General features: G+C 48.2%; 2 protein-coding genes across 3 annotated transcripts; one reads left to right on the top strand and one right to left on the bottom strand.

Annotated features, from left to right (window-relative positions):
• Positions 1–11,035: 11,035 nt before the first annotated feature.
• LOC117580772 (flocculation protein FLO11) lies at positions 11,036–14,468 on the bottom strand. Of its 2 annotated transcripts, none has more exons than XM_034267467.1 (3): positions 14,205–14,468; positions 12,450–13,217; positions 11,036–11,820 (listed from the first exon to the last, which is right to left on the bottom strand). In XM_034267467.1, the coding sequence occupies exons 2-3, from the start codon at positions 13,149–13,151 to the stop codon at positions 11,266–11,268; spliced, it is 1,257 nt and encodes a 418-aa protein (XP_034123358.1). In that variant the 5' UTR covers positions 13,152–13,217; positions 14,205–14,468; the 3' UTR covers positions 11,036–11,265. The 2 variants fall into 2 exon arrangements, with proteins under 2 accessions (XP_034123358.1, XP_034123357.1); XM_034267466.1 differs by having other exon boundaries at positions 11,036–11,999; positions 12,668–13,217; positions 14,205–14,467.
• Positions 14,469–18,873: 4,405 nt separating this feature from the next.
• On the top strand, positions 18,874–21,611 carry LOC117580768. Its single transcript, XM_034267462.1, has 3 exons — positions 18,874–19,017; positions 19,443–19,911; positions 20,684–21,611. The coding sequence occupies exons 1-3, from the start codon at positions 18,883–18,885 to the stop codon at positions 21,493–21,495; spliced, it is 1,416 nt and encodes a 471-aa protein (XP_034123353.1). The 5' UTR covers positions 18,874–18,882; the 3' UTR covers positions 21,496–21,611.
• Positions 21,612–22,336: the final 725 nt, after the last annotated feature.

Raw genomic sequence — 22,336 nt, 5'->3', positions numbered from 1 at the left:
CAACGAGTTCTTGCTTTTGGTTTCGAACGAAACGTGCAGAGTTTTGTGGCACGATGAAATCACGACGCATGTTCATCTCTAGTCTACCTAACAATCGCAACAAGCGCCACCTAGCGATGTCAGAAGTAAATTGTTCAATGAGTTCCAAATATCTAAAGCTTCTATTTAGATGCGAGTGGAGGCGCCACTGAATAGCATTAAATGCATTTTACAGTGACAAATGTATTTACATTTGTTTTTCTTTCTATATATGGAACTCGTATAACAGTTGAAATGCGGTCTGGCAGCCCTATGAAAATGACCACCAGATGGCGCTAGTGTTAATTTACTGTCAATTTTTACCATGTTATGAAATATACGTTTGAATAATTATTGCAAATTTGTGAAATTAATGGGCAAAATACTGTAAAACAAATAAAAAGGGAAAAACTATAAATCAACAAAAAAACAAATTTTCATTGTTTCTGTTTATCCTCAGTGGCAATCGAACTTGTGCCATTGTGATTCGCTTTGAACTACAGCGTGCTGTTTGCAACAGTACCGCGAGGTCGGCGTGGCATAGCTCGTTGAGGTGCTGGCGACCCATCCAATAGATATTTGGGGTGTGGTTGGAGTTTCAAATCCGGCTGTGGACCACCAATTCTCTTCTCAATATTTCTTCCCAAGGTTTTTTCACTCATTTCCGCATACCCCTGCACTCGCCACGCGTCACCTGTCATTCTCACGACATTTAGGCGTGCCAAAGTACAGTAAAGGGGAGAAAAAAATGCCTCCAAAGGAAGCTGAGCAGTCGTCGAATCTAATTTCTAGACTCTCGGTGTCAATTGTTTAAGAGGCACATTCCACTTTTTATTTATTTTTCTTCAAGCTCTTCTTTTATTATTGTTTATTAACTTAGTCTCGAATCTATTTTTAATATCTAACTAAGATATCTACATATAGTTTTCCATTTAAGGAATTGGATACAATGCAAAGTATGCCCTGAACTGGGCATGTTTTTCTAGGAGAACAGGATACCCAGCGACTACGCTCCATATCCAAAGTTACCCATTAAGAATTCCGTGACAGACGTCTCCACAGAAATAAAATGAAATTTCAGTTGGGAAAAATTTGCATAAATTGTTGGGCGAAAATCGAAAACTGGAGGCAGACCGCAAAAGCCGGAGCCAGAAGTGGAACAAAAGGATGAGAACAAGGCAATGGCAATGGCAACGGCAACGGCAACGGCATTTGCCAAAAAATCTGCTGTGAATGTATTGCAAAACAATAAGCAAAACAATAAATCAAAATATGAAATAATAATGGCTTCGGCCTCGCTGGATGATACACGAGTCGAGGTCGATGTCGAGGTCGAGGTCCCTCCAAGGAACAGCTGTAAGTCGGGAGAGCGCCCATTGTGCAGGAAGAAGGATGAAACCCGAGCAGGAGCACGGAACCCAAGGAGCCGTCGCGTTGCGTTTTGCGGCCGCCTCCTGTGCGCGCTCACAAGGATTTTTTTGGCAAGCTCTCACTCTCCTTCCCTCCTTGCGCTGAAATATAAATCTTAATATGTCATAATTCGAAATAATTTCCCAAAACCGCAAGCGCAAGTAGTTCGCACCAAGGGGCCAAGGATCCGTAGCAGCAGTAGCACCCGCTGGGACCAGCGGAAATGCAACTTTCGATGCCTTTGAATGCACTCTACGTCTACGTCTACCTCTGCCTCTGGGTCTCCTGGGGGTAGCTATAGGTGCGCGAGCCCAAGTCCAAGTCCAAGTTCGGGTCCAACTTCCACTCCTAATCCCACAAATTATTACCCTAATAGCCTGATATTGTCGCGGCTTAGCGACATCGTTTGTCATCTCTGAGCGTGCGCGGCGCCGTTTTGGAAAAATATTGAAAAGCAAACAGATGACAAAAATATGAAAGCGCGCTTTCCGTTTTCCACTATTTGTTTTATTTATTAAAAAAGCAGACAGGCAGCGGAAAATGCTAAATGGTAAACAGAAAGGAGAGTTCTGTTTCATTGTTTGCCTTTCGGGAAAGTCAGCTGCAGATGCGTGCGGATGTCCTTTTTGACCCCAAGCACGCGCTCACAATGCGGTCATCCTGCGGCCAGCAGGTCCAGCAGCTTAGTGATGGTGCTGCTGTGACGGTGGTGTAATAAAGTGGTGCTGCAGCTTTTGTTTGCTTAGGTCTGTTCTCGTTTGTCAGCAAACAATCCACCCAAAACAAAACAAAAAATACAAAATAAACCAAACTTAACGGACTTCTGAAGCAGGAGAGCGAGAGTTGAGATCGCCAGAGATGATGTGGCATAACCCTAGAATTTTCCGATCATCCTTTTAACTGTCGCTCGTTTTGCGAAACGTATTAGTGCTTCGATTTGAATCATAAAAGCCGAAAGCCAATTCCCAGCTAATTCACAATTCAAATTCATATTTAAATTCATATTCATATTCCATAATTATAAAGCCAACCCCTCTGGCAGCGATGGCAGTGGCAGTGGCAGTGGCAGGGCGCACACGCATCGGGGCGGTGAGATTTGGATTATAATTTGATATTTTGTTGGGCAAAGTATTAGCATTTAAATTGCCTCATTAGCAGATGCTTCCAGAGTACAATGTTCTTTTTTTTTCTCTTGTTTTTTGGGAGAAACTGGAGTGCGGCTGTTGCTGCTGCAGCTCCTGCTCCTGCTCCTGCTCCTGCTCTATTTGCTATATGCTATTCCTGCAAAGCTCTATGGCTCTCTATAATTTGATTAATCAAAACAAAAACAGCAACACGCAAAGGGGGGCCCGTCTCGTTTCAACCCGCCCAATTCGCACACGGATCCCGGATCCTGGAACCGATCTCGATACCAATTCTGAATCCAATCCACGCCCATTGCCATGGTCGTGTCGATAATTTAGAAATTAAATGTACCTCACAGAAGCATGAACTGAAAAGGGAATAAGATCTGGGGAATGGGATACGGAAATGGGCCAAGGACAGGGAATGGGAATGCGAATGGCGAAAGTGAAATGCCACAAACACACAAATCAAATCTAATCAAGCAAAGAAAGCATCGCCAGAGCGAAAGACTTTCCCAAGGGGCACTCCCAAAAGGCAAGGGGTAGGCTCTGGCCCCCTGCCACATCGCGGGTAGGGGCATGCTCACCCCTCAGCCCTAAAAAACACCAAGGTCTTGGTCTAGTTTTCTTTTTTTTTTTGTTCTTTATTCCTCTGTTGTTGCAACTGCAATTACATTTCATTTTTTGGGATTTCAATTTCGATTTCGTTTCGTTTCTTTCGGACCCAAGACCAAGGACTCACGCCACGACCAGACGTACATACACACATACATGCGTACATGTGTACATATGTATGTATGTAGGGTGTCCTTTTGCCATGGGTGTCAAGGATTTGTCCGTTTCCTTATTATAGTGATTTTCAGTGTTGTTGTGTTTTTGTTGTTGGCTCACTGGCTGGCAGGCCTTGTAATTATTTAGTTTACGTTTTTTTCCTTCCTTTCCTTTCCGTACCATTCCATTTCTTTACTTTAATTTCCTGCCTTCCTTCTCCTTACATTTTTTATACGTACTTTTCTGGTCGCACTCTGTTCCCTGATTGAATTGGAGAAATCGGCTCAGTGGCTTGGAAACTTTCAATTTCATGCTTAGATTTTGTTCTCTTTTTTTTTTGTGAAATTATAAAAACATTATGCCCTGCCTTTATATGTAGAATAATATTAATGTAATTGTACGGCTCCACATAAAATGACACAAATCCAATGGAAAGATTCTTTGGGATATGTTTTATAGGCAACTTCATCTTTCAGACTGCTCTTTTACATTGCCGTAAGGTCAAAAGAATTTTTAAATAGCTTTAATCTATATGCATATCTATGAAGCTACACATTATAAATTATTAAAACAATTCTTCGTTCTTCCAAAAATTGAGCAAATATCTCATTTTTGCATAGCCAGAATTAACTGAGAACTGCTCAACCTATGCTTCTGGACTGTAAGTATGTAAGTCATTCAATTTATAATCCCGTAAAACAATAGAGCATTACACACTTTTCTAATTAGTTTTTAGGCATTTCCTAGTCATAGTTAGTTCCCTCGAGAAATCCCACATTTTAGCTGTAACTCTCAAACTTCATCGAGCAAGAATTATGAATGTCACTTCCAGCTGCAAGGAATGCCCAATGCCAATGCCTGTCTCAGTTCCAGTTCCAGTTCCAGCCCCAGCTTCTATTTCATATGCTGGGCAACAAAAAAAAAAATCAAGTTCACTGTCCCATTACGCCGTGCAGGCAATTAGTTAATTAAGCGCAACTTCAAGTGTCCCACTTGGAAATATATCACACGAAAATCGCTTCTTGTTGACATTTCTGCAGCATCATCCGGGACATTTGCATATTTAATTGAAGAAGCCAGGACCCAAGGAGCGACAGGAAAAATACAAAAGAAAAAAAAAACAATTTTCTTAATAAAACTACGAAAATGTCAAGCGAAATATTGGAAAGAGAAGAGAAAAAAATCAAATTAAAATCAAGTAAGAGACGAGCAAAGAGGAGCGGAGCGGATCGGATGAGGAGAAGGATGAGGATGAGGCAAAGTAGAAGGAGAAGGAGAAGGACGTTGAGAACGACGACGATCGCCGAGAAGTAGAAGTATAGTCTATGGCTGGTGACGACCGAGTGGAAACCCCGCGGCGGCCATCAAGCCAAAAGGGTTACATGCAAATGAAAGGATACGAATACGAATACGACACAAACACACATATCTTGTTGTTGTTGCTTTTTTTTTTGGTTTTTGGGCACAAAACTGAGCGATTCGGGAACAGGACATGTACGGGAATCTCATCCCTACCCTATTCGAAGCAGTTGTCAAACGCTCTTGATAGATCAGTCGCCACTGGAACTGGTATTGTGGATGGTGGACTGCAGCCCGTGTCCTTGGAGCTTCGTCACCTGGTACAACCAGAACGATAGTGGTTCAACAATACGCATAAAGGTTTCTTCAACTTACTTGTGAGATGAGATACATATTAAATGGAGGCCAATCAGCGCATATTTCTATGCTGGCTTTGATGATTCTTTTATTAAAACCAAGCTAAACATTCTTTAGCTTTAAATAAGAAACAATTAGAAGAGCCCAAATGCATTTATTTAGCTTTTATTGTGGCAAAACAATGGATTAATTATCTTCCTGCTATTATATTTCTTCCAGTAAATGTGTAAAGTAATCGCCAAGACTCGGTTTGACTGGCCGTCATATCGCGGCTTGTATCATGATTGATGCTTCAATTGTTGGGCGGAATCAAGGTCCAGGCATTAGCATAAAGCTGCAGTCCGTTGTGGGCTGTCCATTGTCCGTTGTCCGTTGTTTGCTGTCCGCTGTCACAACACAGTTGTCAAAGGGTTGAAACAATGGCTGACCAGCCAGTCCACTGACCAGGAAAAGCGCGTGCCGTCAGCGTCTTGGGAAAATATTGAACTTGCCCGAAAGAAAAACGAAGAAAATCTACACGACCTGGCAGGCGGTCATTTACAACCCTTGCCGTCTGCCGTTTGCCGTTTGCCGGTTGCCCGCTGGTCAGCAGAGGGAAAACGAACCGAACAGCAGCAGCAGCAGCAGCAGCACCGGAAAATGCAGCGTGAAAAATGCGAAAGGAAACACTAAAATCGACGCATTTGATGAGGGTCGATGAGACGACGACAGACGAGCACGGAGATAGGAAGATGCCAAGCACAGGGGGGATCTCCACTTAGCATTGTCATGCGGTAGGATCCCGGGGCTATCGACTTTACGAGGATCTAAAGCCAGCAGCAGCAGCAGCAGCAGCAGCAGCAGCAGCAGCAGGTTGCTTCTGGGGCCACGCGCCACTTATGTAAATGTCAGGAGGAAAATGCGAGGAAGGAGCAGCAGCAGCACCTGCATTGGGGAACAGGTGCTGGAGGAGCGGCTGCCAAAGACCGCCATAAAACTGATCTATGATCATGTCGTATTCCCCCATTCCCATTCTCATTTCCATTCACATCCCTATAGCGATTACGCCCAAGAAGAAAATGAAAAATCACCGTGCCATATTGCCAGGGCAAACAATTTGAATAGCCATTCCCTCCTTGGCCACTTGGCCCGAGCAAATGTTGGAAAAGTTGAAAACCATCTGGAAATTGGGCAAACTCTGTAGGGAGAGAGACGGAGAGAGTGTGTGCGGGGCATGTCCTGTTTTCGACTGAGTCAGGAACGGGATATGCCGCAATTTATGCGTCAGTTGCAGCGAAGCGGAAAACTGGTTCGCATTCGATACAGGATACAGCGAAGGAATCCAGGCCCAGGATTAGCACTCCAGGCAGGTATCGAGAACCAGAACTGAGAGAAAACTACCAGAGAGACAGCCAAGGAGAGCAAGAGGCAGAGAGAGCGAGAGAGAGAGACTTATCTAATGAGCAAATGATGGAACAACTTCCTTGCCATAGACCGATGGGAACTGATCGGAATCGCGGGACTCTACAGCATTTGTTTCTAGAATATTTATAAACTCTCACGTAATCAGAATTAAGTCTTGGAGGTTTGGAAATCACGTAGAAATATATGAATTATATTATATGACTTCCTAGAGCACATTTTCCTCTAATATCTCTTGCATTTGCTGCCTCAAACTGCGATTGGTTCTGCCTGGCATGTGCTCCAAGTCCAAGCCTTTTGGTTTCCCTTGTGCCAGCCAGCAGCTGTAGATGAAAATGGAGCTATAGATGAACCAGCAGCTACGCAGAGTGCCCAGGATTAGCCCTAATCAATATGCAAAAGCAATTGGAATTATGTATACAGGCCAAAGGCAGGGACTGCCTACAAATTGGAGCAAGCCAGCCAGCCAGCCAGTCAGCCCTTCATTTGCACCTGTAGACAGACGTTTCCCTCTATATTGATTGCTTATCGAGGGTTCCGAAGGAGAGCAAACTAATGAAGACAGGTGCCACGGGGCAACAGAAACAAATATACACAAAACCAGAAATACAAACAGCGAAGAATGGAATGAGGGCACCCAAAAACACTCATTTTCTATACAGAATGTAGACTCTTGCGAGTATGTTATGGTACCCCCATAGTCGTGGCAGGCAGGTTGATTCGAGTGCGAGTGCGAGTGCGAGTGCGACTGCGAGAGTGCCACATAATTTAGGATATTTCATTTGCAGCCCAACCAACAACCAACAACCAGCATAATCAGACTCTGGCTAATTTCACCACGGAATACGCTAATTTTCGATCCCGATTCCAATTCCGATTCCAGCGATATTACTATTCGCACATGTCCCGATGACTGCACAATGACAATGCGAATGGGAATGGGAATTCGAATGAATGTGAATGTAAATATGAGTGCGAAAGTGAATGTGAATGTGTGTGTACGAGGGACCCGCATCAGCGGGTGCAATTTTATGACTCCGTTAGGATGCGACACGATATCGATGGCAAACCAAACCGAACGCTGGCTAATCACAATTGTTTCCCTTCCTTTCTCTTATTGCCACACGCCCCGAAGGCTCGTCTCGATTTTAATGACAATTTGATAAAGTCTCTTGCGACTCATGTGTGAGATGGATCATAAAAATTTCCATCCCGCTCGTAAAAGTACCAAATCCATGAAGAGTTTGTCGCGCATGTACAATCTCCCAGCCATTGTTCTCCCAGCCACTTTTACTGCACTTTTACGTACCCATCATATGTATGTCTTCTTTTTGGGGTTTTACGACGCAACATTTAAGGGAGAAACAATTCATTAGGCTTACAAGTAGATATTTCGAAACTTTTTAAACATTTTTACGATCCATCTTTGTGGGCAAACATTGCGTGTAGCGCAACCCAGACAAGAGCTATCTGCGGAGCAATAAATGAAAACGAAAGGGAGGAGATTCATTAGAAACATTTTAAGCAATCGCATCTGAGATATTAGACTAATTACTGCAACGATTTTGATTACAAAAGATGTCTGCTGTCTTTGGTTTATTTCTGAAATATTTGGTATAATATTCTACAACAATATTCTTCACCTAATTTGAGGAGCAAACAAACGCCACAGAAGCAACGGAGCGACGAAAGATGCTGTCTGGTGATGTGATCTTCATGCAAATGTAAAACAAATAGATCTATCTATGGTCAGAATGGGGTCAAATGCGATGAGAGAAAGTGCATGACCACATCTAAGCCACAAGACAACAAGCAAAGTAAACAAAAAGTTCACTTCAAATTGGCTTAAGTGCTCAACTCGACTCTCACTCCTTTCACTGTGCTCGCACTCGCACTCGCACTCCTTTTCATTGCCTTGTGTACACATACAGCAGCGGAGAAAGCAATCTGCATCGGCAGCATCCTCCACCTTTGGCCCTTTTTTTTGCTGACCGTAAAGATGTTTAATTACCCGGGACTGGGTGGCGCAGAGACCCTTTCTAATCCCGCCCGAAATCGCTATAAATGTATCTATTAGCTTGCACTTGGCATTGTCTCGAGATAAAGTTTGTCGTGCAAACAACATTTACATACGCAATCGGAATCTCAAACGGAATCTGTAGCCTGAATCTTGATCGGAAACAGCAGCAAAGGACCAAGGACCAACAGGCACAACCCTTTTCGACTTTTACCGGCTATGCAAATCGATTGGATTGTTTGATCTTGCGGTCTACCCCTGGCCGGCCGGCTCCTCTGACCCCGCGACAACCCTCTCACAAGGCGCAGGACAAAGAGAGCTGAGAGTGTCTGTGTGCGAGAGAGACCCAATGTGGGGCAAGGATATCCAACATTCAAATTGAGAAATGAGAAATAAAATTAAATTGCTGTCACCGAAATGTAGAGAAGGAGAGCAACAACACACAAGAGCGACAAGAGCGACATTCGTTTGGCGCGAAAAAACCAAACACAAGATGTCCCAAAACCAGAGAGAGGGAGAGTGAATACACACACAGACACACACTCGGACACGTCACATTGATTAATCGTCGAGGATCAGGCGTGGTGCTGCCTTGAGTTTTGTGCCTTGAGCTGCCGTGAAATCAGAGCCTTCTGACAAATACAAATAGTTTTTAGTTGGCAAAAAGCGACTACTTTCCCCCCGGTTCTTACTCTTACTCTGATCCTCCCCTGATCTGCTCTGCTCTGGTTTGGTCTCTGGTTCTGGTCTCTCTATTCGGGGCGGGGGCTACTATTCAGCCACTTATTACTTATTGCTCATGTCAGATGGGATTAAGGAACTACTGTCCCCTCTCCACTGCCCCATTTATTGACAGTTGCGATTCATTCCCCCGCCCAGTGCCCGCCGCTGACGTTGATTGAGTTGCTTTCAGGAAAGAAAGGAAGGAAGGAAGGCATCTTTCGGCAAAGACTTGAACTCTATCTCTCACAGCTACGCTAATGATCGTTATCAGACTAGTTCTTGTCCCATTCCCATTCCCATTCCCATTCCCATTGCTCTTCATTTGAGGCAGCTGCAGGGGAATTTAGTTTGCTCCTTAGATATCTGCAGATAACATTTGCAGATCCAACGATTGCAGATTCTTTTCTATAAGAAACGGTTTATGGTTGTAGATTTAAGCTCTCGGAAATATCAGAATTGCCGCGCAAGTTTTCTTACAGCTACTTTAAGTCGTGGCAATTTCCGGCACTTAACCCTATTAGGCCGACAATTGTTCCAATTTGAAGCGGCAACATGTGGCAACAGGCACTTGAAGCCAACAACTTCTCGTGCCACTAAACACTGACTCCCACTCCTATGGCAAATATCAACTCAAGACGATCCTCGATGCGTTGGCGGAATGAGTGGAGTATCACGTGCCACAGGAGACGAAAACGACGACGACGACGACGACGACAGCTGTCCCCGAGGGCTGCCACCGCCCTCGTGCGACGCATGCCACGATGCGATTTTGTTTCCTTTGCCCCGCTGCCACATTCTTCATATCCCATTATTCTCCGCCTTCCATTGACTTCTTGCAGTCCCTTTTTGGCGCAATTTTGTGAAAGGTGTTTCGGGCTACCGCCGACGCAACGTTCCATCGCTTTGGTTCGCTTCGGGCTCTTATGTGACATTTAGCAAGGCGAGCAACGAGTCTCAAATCAGAGCAGAACAGAGCGATCCTCACCTCTCCACCTCCACCTCTTGGGCAGCTGGCATGGTCGCAGGATCAGGCACAGGACCGACTCAATTGAGCGCACAGAAGCCGTGCAACAATGGATGGGATGGGATACGATCCGAGTCGAGTCGAGGCAAAACGGCGGCAGACAATGCAACGCATTGCATTCAAAGCCATTTACTTAAAGGCATTTAATAGACATTTAAAAACGCAACAGAGCCTCGGGCGCAACAGCCCACGCCATCGAGTCCTTGGCAGCTGCTCCTGCTGCTGGACTGGACTCTGGCAGGACTGGATCATAACGTACACAACTTTCCATATGCCTCCTCCAGAGCTTGAATAACTTAGTCACGGCCCGTTGGATCGTACGGTTAACGAGGAACTTTCCCGAATCGCGTCATAGCCACAAAACAAAACAAAAAACACGAAAAAGCAGCAGCGAAACCGAATTGTTTGCGTATATTCTATGCAAATTTATGGTAATGCCAGACCGTTTTGTAGTCTGCTGCCTGGCAGTTGTTGGTGGTGCACAGGTGCGTGATAAGTGCCGTGTCGCAGGACCTACAGGATATGCCGTACCACTCAAGTCACCCAAAGCACCAGCCCACATGGTGTGTGCCTTACCGTCCAGCAGCGTTCGACTAATCGGCAATGTCCGATCCACGTACTCACGAACTCAAAGGCGGAACGAACGGGCCAACTCTGGCTCCCGTGAGAACTGCACTCAAATGGGGGCAAAATCGTTTACTAAGTGGCTGCGGAAGTGCAGTTCCTTTCAATCCTTTGAACTGAAAAGGGCATGCAACAAATTTCTGAAGAGATTATCTGGGAGACTAAAGTCGGAATGTTTTTAAGGCAGAGTACCTCTTCTTTCACCCCTGTTACAGTGTGACTCTTCGACACATTTGTGTTCTCTCCCCAGCATTAAAAATCATTCCATTTAATCTTCGATTTTTGTCGCTCCAATGTTTTATTTCAAAAAAAATATCTTAATCAATTATAAAATCATTCTCAGCATATCGTTCATATGCGGAATATATCTGGATATGGATACCGATGCGAGTCTGCGCTTTAAGCCACATTCTGCTAAATGTTTAAACAAAAGTAGTAACGAAAAAAAGTGGGGGAAGGAAAAATAATCTGTCGACAGCCAAAGATGTTTCTCGTTCTCACTTCTCCACGAACAGATCCTCCTGGAAGGAGAAGCTCAGCCGCCGCTTGGTTCCTGCCTCCAAGCCCAGTCCCAGGCCTCCACAGGCGCCCAGCGATGACAGCGAGTCCGCCTCCTCCTCAAAGTCACAGTCGCTGGTGGAGTTGTGCCCGCTGTCGGGGCTGATGTGGCGGATCTTCTGGGCGGAACGAGCGGCCGCCAGCAGCTTCTGGGCGGACTGACGTACACTGGAAGAGATTCTGGTGGCGATCTTCCGTTTGCGTCGCACCACGCGCTGCCTCCGCAGCTGCAGGGATCGCCTCTTTCCCTGGGATTGACTCTCGGCTGGGGCTGGGGCTGTGGCTGTGGCTGGCAGTTCCGGTGGAGGCTGGGGGGAGCGCACCTCCCGCTCCTCGTAGCCACTCGCGTGCGGTGACTTCCAGTACTCGCAGAGGTCGCTGGCTGGGTCGAAGGCAGGTCGGTAGGTGGGCGAGTGGGTGGCGGTGTCAGCGGAGGTTGTGCTGCTGAGGGGGTGGTGTCTGTGGCGATGACGCAGACGTTGACGTTGCTGCCGTGGGGCGGGCGCCTTGCGGGTGCTCTCCAGAATGGCATCGATCATCCGCTCCAGCGTCACGTCTCCCATCTGGCTGGAGCTGAGCGTTGTCTGGCCGCTCTTCGTGGCAGGAGCTTGTGGCACGGGCAGGGGCTGGGGCAGGGGCTTTAGCTCCAGGTAGCGCGGCTTCTCGAAGTAGCNTCCTCGCCGCCCAATCCAAGTCCCATTGCCAGAATGGAATTGGAATGCTCCTCGTCCAGCTCGCAGTCGCTGGTGGAGTTGTGCCCGCTGTCGGGGCTGATGTGGCGGATCTTCTGGGCGGAACGAGCGGCCGCCAGCAGCTTCTGGGCGGACTGACGTACACTGGAAGAGATTCTGGTGGCGATCTTCCGTTTGCGTCGCACCACGCGCTGCCTCCGCAGCTGCAGGGATCGCCTCTTTCCCTGGGATTGACTCTCGGCTGGGGCTGGGGCTGTGGCTGTGGCTGGCAGTTCCGGTGGAGGCTGGGGGGAGCGCACCTCCCGCTCCTCGTAGCCACTCGCGTGCGGTGACTTCCAGTACTCGCAGAGGTCGCTGGCTGGGTCGAAGGCAGGTCGGTAGGTGGGCGAGTGGGTGGCGGTGTCAGCGGAGGTTGTGCTGCTGAGGGGGTGGTGTCTGTGGCGATGACGCAGACGTTGACGTTGCTGCCGTGGGGCGGGCGCCTTGCGGGTGCTCTCCAGAATGGCATCGATCATCCGCTCCAGCGTCACGTCTCCCATCTGGCTGGAGCTGAGCGTTGTCTGGCCGCTCTTCGTGGCAGGAGCTTGTGGCACGGGCAGGGGCTGGGGCAGGGGCTTTAGCTCCAGGTAGCGCGGCTTCTCGAAGTAGCTGTCGGGAATGCCCATGCCGCGGAGTGCGAGCAGGGGACCCGGGATGATGGCCGCACTCGGGGAGTACTCCGCCTCGAAGGTCGGCAGTGTGGAGGCGTAGGCGGTGGGAGCTGCTTCTGCTGCAGTGTGTGGGCGGGGTGTGGGAGTACTCAGCGGCGAGGACATAATGTTACTGAGGTCCTTGAGCAGCGGTGTCCGTGGTTGCATGGACAGGGAGCTGGCGGGCAGTGGCGTCGAGGTCAGCTGGTTCTCCTTCCCCTGTCCGTGGGCGAGCGCCAGGCAGAGGGACTTTCGCTTGAGCTTTCCCCGCAGCGCATGGAACTCGCTGTAGCTGCTTGCCCCTGATCCTGATCCGGCTGCAGATGCTGCTCCTATAGCTCCTGTTGCCGCTGCTGCTGATGACTTGGGATTGGTGACGGCTCCCCCTGGCAGCTCCTTGGCCAGGTACGAGGGTCGGGGCTGGTTCACAGCCCACTTGAGCATCTTGACAGCTGCGATATCTCTGGCGATATAAGTCGTTGATCGGGTTGTGTGTGTCTAGTTGTGGATCTGAAAGTAGCAAAGGAAGATCGGGCTAGTTAGCAATTGTCTGCTGTGGTTCCTTTATATGTGTTTAGGGCAGAGTGTGCGAAACCCGCCGAATGAGACATGTGACACGGGCAAACCCGACTAACGTGTCCGCAGGGAACGGGTTTCGGTGGGGTTTCGGCAAGGTTTCTGCAAGGATTTCGCACAACATCGCCGCCGGCTGCGCCCCTGAATCCTGCCCCTGTGAACAATGAGGACCTTGCAAACAATGGAAAAGCGCGCAAAAGCTTTTGACTAGGTTCTGGGCTCTGTGCTCTGTACTCTGGCATCGGGTTCAGTTCACTTCATGGCTATGGAATAGCTAGGGCTACAGCAACAGCTACTTCCAGCTGCGACAGCGACTGCGACTCGTGTTTTGGGTGGTAGGAGCGGCCAAAATGGTGGTACTGCCACACTGCCACACTGCCACACTCTGCCCATCTCGGGCCACTCAAGACCCTGCTCGGAGATGCGGAGATCGCGCGCGGTGGAATGAAGAGAAGAGAGTGTAGAGCAGAGCAGAACAGAGCAGAGAGAATGAAAAGGAAAGAGGAGGCTTCGACTTCGATGCGTGCTAGCATTTTGCGCTTTTTGCAGCCGCTCTCTCGTTTTGGTCTGAAGAGCACTTATCGGCCACTCGGGCACTTGGCCCGGGTAACCCACAAATAGCAAAAAAAAAACAACATACAACATACAAAAAAATTAAACCCGATTCCGTACCCCAAATCGCAATCGCACGCGCGCGAATTTATGAAATTTTATGCAATTTTTATGGGGTGTTTTTAATTAATTTTCTCACAGTGGCCGAGGCAGTGGCAGAGGTAAAGGCCCACCACTCGCCTGCTTTAATGCATTTTTAATGTTCTTCCGGTAATGGGAGAACGAATACAAGTACGAGTACGATTTTGAGCACGAGTACGAGCACTCGTACTTCCACTCCATTTCTCTTTCACTTCACTTTATCTTTACCTTTTTTCTGGTTCTTCTGGTAATTCCTATTTGATATCCAAAAATGTCGAAATTTTCCTTTGGTTTTCACACAGTCAAAAAAAAAGTTGTATAACTTTCGCTTTCAGTTTGCGGTTGCAAATTAACAAAAAAAAAAAAAGAACAACAGCCAACAACAGCAAAGAGCCTAGAATTTTGTGCAGATCGCGTTCGAAGACGGTGACGGGTACCGGGTACGTCCTGACGGGGGCGATGGTGCAAATGTGACTGATTCTCCCTCTGCACGCCACATTGCGTGGTCACCTCTCCAGTGGCTTCGGCAGCGGCTGCGGAAGCGGCTCTCCCTGCTTCGGCTCTCGCTAGGTCGCTCTCTCTCTCTCGCAGCCACCACCTTTGGCTCTCTCTCTGCTGCTGCTGCTGCTGCATTTGGTTATGTGAGATTCTTCTGCATTCCTGTGCACTCTCTTGCGCATGCACGCATTCCTTTGGACTCAACTGGGAAACCCTTTCCACGGCGGTGCACCGTTTTGAATATTGAAATTTAAGTTCGGATTTCAATCGAATATGCCCTGACAAATGGGCCATCAGCATATTAATGGCTCTCAGGGGATTTTCATTTGTTGTAATGGATATACATTTTCCGAATATTGATCGCTTTCTGAGCGAATCATTAGATGACAGTATTTTGGGAAAATTGGCTCTAATGTCTGTGGATGGATGGATTGTCGCCTTAGATTGTCGCCTTACTTGGCTGCAAGGGAGAACGAATTACCCAATAATCTCCTTCGGGTTTTTAAGATATCATATATGAAATCATCTCTGTTGAGTTTTGAGCTCTGAGCTTAATCTGAAAATTACAAATACAATAGATCAAAATATTCAAATGAATGGTACTAATTGTTTTCCTACATTAACCGTGAGGTTCGATATTTCCAAATCCCAAATGACATTTTCTTCGTTTCTCTTCCTAAGATTCACATTCCTTAAGTTTCGATTTCATCGATTGATTTCATATCTTCGCCTAAGGCTTTTGAATGGCACACACATCTTGGTTCAATAAATCCCAGCTCTTCACATCGGATCGTGCATCGGACAACTGGCTACCCAAATCAATCAAAGCCAAAAAAGAAATTATGAAAGGCGAGCGCCTACAGTCACAGGATCCTGTGGCTGCATCTGGTCTCGGCTTTCTCCTTCTCATTTCTCTTCTCCCTCGCTACCTCTCTCCCTTTTGCCAGCCTTATCAAATAAGACGCCGGGAGACGAAAATGTCAGAAAGGCAGCAGTACAAATATGTGCCCCTTCGCGCAGGCCCGGCCCGGCCCGGCCCCGTTCAAATTCTAAATTATGGCCCATAATTCAGGGCCGTGTTTTAATAATTTTGCGTGCGAGTCCAGATAGCAGCGGCAGAAGGAGCTGTGTCCTAATCCCCGAACAGCTGTCCAGCCAAGGATTGTGGATTGTGGGTCCCCGCTCCTAGATTCTCGATCCCCGATCCTCGATCCTGGCGCTATCAGTGCGGCGTGTGATTCAAGATTAGTTTTCTTCTGTCCCTTACCTACTCTCCACTTTATCTGATGTCCTTGCCGCCGCACGTCCCTCCAATGTACGTGTATGTTTTAGGAGGGGAGGCGGGGTGAATGGGAAAGCGAGTCCCACGTCCCACTCTAAGAGGCAGAGCCACAGAAATAATACGAAGAGTAAGAAAAAATAATAGTGATTGGAAAAAGGACAGCGAAAAATCGAAAACGGTAGCAAATCCGAGCGTGAAGTCTTAGCATCAGCGCGTCAGGGTCGGAACCGTGCGGATTCCAATGTCTATGAAAAATTGCACAATTGTTGGGCAATTTATTAGTGGATCGCGACGCACTGTCTGCCCTTCTCCTACCTCCTCCTCCTACCCTATGTGACTGGATCGGGGCTCAGGACTCAGGGCTCAGGGCTCTGCCCTAATTTATCTTCCTTGTTCTGCTCACCTTCAATGCCTGAAAATGTCTCCTCCCTGAGTCAGAGTCTGAGCCTGAGCCTGGGCCAGTGACCAATGCGTAAAATTGCCTTTGATTCGATGGAACTGAAAGACAGATAGACGGATTATTGGTAAGATTTTGAAGGAGGGCAGAAGCCAAAGAAAAATGCAGCTGGCCATCCCGAGTGCACTCTGCTGCAATATTATTGATTTATTTCCGTTTTCTTCGCTTTTTCCGTAGATTTATTGTTGGTCACTCGACAATTCTGGACAGCTGAATCGTTTTTTTTCGGTGTTTCTGAATGGAAGAGCAAATTGAGCTCCGGGAAAGCCTCTCAAATGTCAAATTTGCGAAACGAAGGTTTAAGATTTATTATTTAAATTAAGGCTGTGAGAACGACCCAGAATAAGTATTCATCATTGATCCATATTTCAGGGCCAACAACAGTCGGCTGAAAGTGAATTAAGCAAATTTTGGACTACCTAAAGAAAGAGAAACATATTCCCATTACATGCACTATTATCACAGCTTCTGTTATTAGATCATGGATTTGGAAAGGAAAGGAAGGATACGAAAGAGCAACTCACCATGAAATATATTCCAGAAATGGCAATTCTTTCTTTCCTCTAAATAATCGATTAACATGAGGATACTATGTGTACCTCTAGTGTTTCTCTCTTTACTAGGTGGAATATTTGTATTCGAAGCGTGCCTCAAATTCACATTTATTCAATTCACTCCTTCATTGATCATATCTCTGTATTAATCTCCTGGGAACTAAATGAGGGTGGTCCCATTGCCTAATAAACTCTTAATGCTTGTAGAACACTCTCCAATTGTTTTGAATTGTTCCTACAGGTGCCATAAATTATTACCCACTTGGTGGTCCGGAACTGCGAACTGAGATGGCAAGGACCTGACCCCAACCGATTCACATCCGAATCGCCGGACATTGAAGAGTGATCCAATTGCCATTGAAAGGTAATACAAGTAGTAGAATGCCACTTCGCCCAAAGTGCCAAATAAATTAGTCAAAACAAAGAAAAATATATTATAGAGGGATTCTCAAAGCGGGCATAATTGACGGATCTCGAGAGACACAGCTGTCTCTGGTTTTCTACTCTCCTCTGGTGTCTCTCTCTCGCTTTCTGCTTGTCTCACTGCAGCTTCTGTTGAGATTCTCTGCTCAATGGACAGGAGTCCGGATGAGTGTCGGTAGTCGAATCTTTGGATACCCTTGAAAATCGATCTAGTACAAAAATTGAAATAGTTTTCTCTTTAAATGTGAATTTCTTTATTCTTAGATTTTATTTTTGTTGTTTTCCTTTTGCCTTGCAAGCCCATGGCCACCATCCTCTTACCCCATTCAGAGGGTATCCAGAAAGTATCATAAATATGCGCTTAAAGGAGAAAGGAGATAGGCAAAGAAAGCGGAAGAAAATGGAAAGACAGGACAGGAAGGCGAACGGAGACGCAAGAACAAAGCGGAAGGAGATGGCCGGCCAGCAAGAGAGAGTGGAAATAATGGAAGGGTGGGGAACAGTGAAAGAGGCTGTGGAAGCGACTCTCCTTTCCAACCAATAAATTGCAAAACAATTGCACAATTTTCCACAACATTTTCCTGCAACGACGCTGACGCTGACGCCGACTCCTCTGCTTGTCCCATAAACAATGGGCCAAATTGTACAATCCCCCGGTTCCCACTGTAGCTGCCAGGAGTTGTCCTTTTCTTGGCGAAAATGGGAGAACAGAGACCAACAGACAGAGGAAGGAGATGGTGTTGGAGAGGGAGAGGGAGGAAAGGTGAAAGGAGCCACACGCTGAGAGAAAGGTAATTGAAAATTATGTTTTGTGGCGTAAGCAGCGCCGAGCAGAGCAGCGAAGTGAACAGCTGGCCCCTCGACCGAGGAGCACCGTTATGGCATGCCATCTCCTTCACTCTCACTTTCAATCAAATGATCAACGAACGTTTCGCACAGCTGTTGGAACACATAAGTAGATTATTATCCATGTAGAATTGGTAAGAGAGAGAGAAGGTTCTAGCAGTTCATTTTAGGAGATTCCAATGAAAGCTCTAAGAAATGCTCCGAGTTATCATAGCCTAACATAACTGTAATTTATGTGGTGATGATAGAGCCAAAAGGATAAGGTTTAATATGTTCCTATACAGCTTATACAAATTTGATTTAAATTAGACGTTCCGAAAAAGTCATAAAAAACCCCATTAAGCCACATGTTGGTGAAAATAAACAACAATTATGTTTGACCGATATCTACTTACCATTAAATTTCATCTTATTCTAATTTACATTTTATTTAACACTTTGAACATTGTCTAGCATAACTATTTTTGATATACAAATCGATTCTTGCAGTTACCAACTGGCAATGCTTTCAAGCAAAAGGGTACAAAGGGTAGTACGCAAAGGAACTAGGCATTGCATTCCATAACTTACGTGCCATTGCCGTTCAAGGCGACATTCCACCCACTTTCCATATTGAAAGAGCGCTTGAGACTGTTGCAGTGCATCTCCCTGGCGCTCTCTCTCAGCCCCTCTGAGAAAATGCAACACGTTCGCTGCGCTCTCCGACTTCACACTCACATTCTTTCGCTCTCTCTCTCCGTGCGTTCTCTGCAGCACTCTCATCTCTGCTGAGCGCCGGTAGTTAAGTGGTGGACGCACCCGAACAGGGGCCACTCTCAAAACGAAGTTCGCGTCGAGCACACACGCATGCGCAGCACTCGTAGACTCACTCGCGCCGCGTCCGAAGGAACTGGAATAACCATCTGCAAATATATAGAACATACACCCATTAAATCTGTGCAATTTGTGCTTTTTTTTAAGTGGAGAATAAACTGTGAAAAGGTAAATTAAAGTGAATTCAAGAGGCATTTCGCGCAAAAGTCTTTCCACGAGTCCAACGAGGCATGGACTTTTAATTAGGGATATTCGATTAATATTCAACTGGAAGTTCGTGTCCAGTTCGTGTCCGAATGCATAAAAGGGTACGACGGCGACTGCCCGGGGGGAGGCTGATTGCCTGGAATTCTTTTCATTTTGATTTCATATTTGCCGCTTCGCTGATTTGGGAATCGAAGAGGCCACCAGAAAGCGCGCCAAAATTCCCGAAAAACTCACCCGGCAACTTTTTGCGTCAAAAGCCAACCAGCTCTGGCATCCAGACAGAAAAAACAGAACCAGAAGATACACATAGCAACACACACAGACACAGATACAACTCGAAACTAAACCAAACTTATTTTCTCCCTCCTGCTCTCCCGCACTTGCAGCACCCACAACCTCACCCACACCAAGGAGAGCAGCCGCCGGCCAGAGACCAGAACAAGATGCTGAAGTGGGCCGTCAACCAGCCACGTCCCTCGTACATGGAGGAGACCACAGCCACGCCAATGGGCAGGGGAACGGTACCTGGAACTGGAACTGCTGGAGCGGTGGAGGCAAGCAGCTACAGCGAGTTCCATGCGCTGCGGGGAAAGCTCAAGCGAAAGTCCCTCTGCCTGGCGCTCGCCCACGGACAGGGGAAGGAGAACCAGCTGACCTCGACGCCACTGCCCGCCAGCTCCCTGTCCATGCAACCACGGACACCGCTGCTCAAGGACCTCAGTAACATTATGTCCTCGCCGCTGAGTACTCCCACACCCCGCCCACACACTGCAGCAGAAGCAGCTCCCACCGCCTACGCCTCCACACTGCCGACCTTCGAGGCGGAGTACTCCCCGAGTGCGGCCATCATCCCGGGTCCCCTGCTCGCACTCCGCGGCATGGGCATTCCCGACAGCTACTTCGAGAAGCCGCGCTACCTGGAGCTAAAGCCCCTGCCCCAGCCCCTGCCCGTGCCACAAGCTCCTGCCACGAAGAGCGGCCAGACAACGCTCAGCTCCAGCCAGATGGGAGACGTGACGCTGGAGCGGATGATCGATGCCATTCTGGAGAGCACCCGCAAGGCGCCCGCCCCACGGCAGCAACGTCAACGTCTGCGTCATCGCCACAGACACCACCCCCTCAGCAGCACAACCTCCGCTGACACCGCCACCCACTCGCCCACCTACCGACCTGCCTTCGACCCAGCCAGCGACCTCTGCGAGTACTGGAAGTCACCGCACGCGAGTGGCTACGAGGAGCGGGAGGTGCGCTCCCCCCAGCCTCCACCGGAACTGCCAGCCACAGCCACAGCCCCAGCCCCAGCCGAGAGTCAATCCCAGGGAAAGAGGCGATCCCTGCAGCTGCGGAGGCAGCGCGTGGTGCGACGCAAACGGAAGATCGCCACCAGAATCTCTTCCAGTGTACGTCAGTCCGCCCAGAAGCTGCTGGCGGCCGCTCGTTCCGCCCAGAAGATCCGCCACATCAGCCCCGACAGCGGGCACAACTCCACCAGCGACTGTGACTTTGAGGAGGAGGCGGACTCGCTGTCATCGCTGGGCGCCTGTGGAGGCCTGGGACTGGGCTTGGAGGCAGGAACCAAGCGGCGGCTGAGCTTCTCCTTCCAGGAGGANTGCGGCCATCATCCCGGGTCCCCTGCTCGCACTCCGCGGCATGGGCATTCCCGACAGCTACTTCGAGAAGCCGCGCTACCTGGAGCTAAAGCCCCTGCCCCAGCCCCTGCCCGTGCCACAAGCTCCTGCCACGAAGAGCGGCCAGACAACGCTCAGCTCCAGCCAGATGGGAGACGTGACGCTGGAGCGGATGATCGATGCCATTCTGGAGAGCACCCGCAAGGCGCCCGCCCCACGGCAGCAACGTCAACGTCTGCGTCATCGCCACAGACACCACCCCCTCAGCAGCACAACCTCCGCTGACACCGCCACCCACTCGCCCACCTACCGACCTGCCTTCGACCCAGCCAGCGACCTCTGCGAGTACTGGAAGTCACCGCACGCGAGTGGCTACGAGGAGCGGGAGGTGCGCTCCCCCCAGCCTCCACCGGAACTGCCAGCCACAGCCACAGCCCCAGCCCCAGCCGAGAGTCAATCCCAGGGAAAGCGGCGATCCCTGCAGCTGCGGAGGCAGCGCGTGGTGCGACGCAAACGGAAGATCGCCACCAGAATCTCTTCCAGTGTACGTCAGTCCGCCCAGAAGCTGCTGGCGGCCGCTCGTTCCGCCCAGAAGATCCGCCACATCAGCCCCGACAGCGGGCACAACTCCACCAGCGACTGCGAGCTGGACGAGGAGCATTCCAATTCCATTCTGGCAATGGGACTTGGATTGGGCGGCGAGGAGCTTGAGGCCTCATGCCAGCTGGATGCCATGTGGCTGCAGGCGCAGGCGCAGATCAGGGACGCCACCAAGAGGCGCCTCAGCTTCTCCATGTCGGAGGCCAGCTGAGGATCTTCTTCTGGGACATTCCATATATTTTTTATCACTTTTTTTTCATAGCCGTAAGCAACTTTTTTTTGTCGTATAAAGATTATAAGAAGGAATAAATCATTTTTTATGCAAAATGAAACGTTTTCTGATGAACCCAATGACGGAATGAATGACGGAGGAAAAAGGAAGAAAAGTTCCCACATGGTCTGGGGTCTGGGGTGCCATAATTTGGATAAAGAAAACCACAAAAGGAGCCAGCACTTTATGCAAAACACCTCACTCGAACTTGACTCGAGAGGGGGTCAACGGAGCGTGGCGCAAGAGTTCTGCGGAAAGTACACGGAAGAGTAACAGTCCCGCTCCCCCGTCCCACCAAGTGTTTCTCACTGCCACAGCTCCTGGTTTAATGAGCGTTTTAATGCTCTGATAGCGAGACATGGCCCATCTGGGCCTACGAGCACGATCACGACTCTGGCAATAGCCATAGTCATCATTTGGGTCCAAGGAATGGTTCAGTTCGGTTCGGTTCGGTTCGGGAATTTCTGGCTATAATAAGGGCAAGGGATGGGCCGCATTTGTCACTAAACATTTTGTGGTCGAAATGCGCATGAAGACAACCGGGTTAAGGGAAATATATTATACAGGGTGGCTGTCTTACGTAGATAATGATTACCTGGAAACGAGGCAAAACCATGAGAGAGGCAATCAGGAAAAGAAAGGAAGATGGTACCCACATGGTTTCTTCCCATAACAGACACAAACATTGTTTGAAAATGTAAGTTTTGTTGTAAAAATAAAGGCAAGTTCCAGTTTGTTTATCCTCAACTTACTAACTTTCCACTAGAATAATCTTTAGGAG

Source organism: Drosophila guanche, unplaced genomic scaffold, assembly GCF_900245975.1.
Source record: "Drosophila guanche unplaced genomic scaffold, DGUA_6, whole genome shotgun sequence".
NCBI classification, from domain to species: Eukaryota; Metazoa; Arthropoda; class Insecta; order Diptera; family Drosophilidae; genus Drosophila; species Drosophila guanche.
This window is presented reverse-complemented; position numbering and strand designations above follow the sequence as displayed.

Excerpts from the sequence above, each read along its gene's own strand:
- LOC117580772 (XM_034267467.1), bottom strand. The coding sequence starts at position 13,151 with ATGCTCAAGTGGGCTGTGAACCAGCCCCGACCCTCGTACCTGGCCAAG. Across the intron at positions 11,821-12,449 it reads TGCGTCATCGCCACAGACAC|CGGCAGCAACGTCAACGTCT; the intron begins CACCCCCTCAGC and ends GCGCCCGCCCCA.
- LOC117580768 (XM_034267462.1), top strand. The coding sequence starts at position 18,883 with ATGCGCAGCACTCGTAGACTCACTCGCGCCGCGTCCGAAGGAACTGGA. Across the intron at positions 19,018-19,442 it reads GGAGAATAAACTGTGAAAAG|CACCCACAACCTCACCCACA; the intron begins GTAAATTAAAGT and ends CCGCACTTGCAG. Across the intron at positions 19,912-20,683 it reads GAGTGCGGCCATCATCCCGG|GTCCCCTGCTCGCACTCCGC; the intron begins GTCCCCTGCTCG and ends CCATCATCCCGG.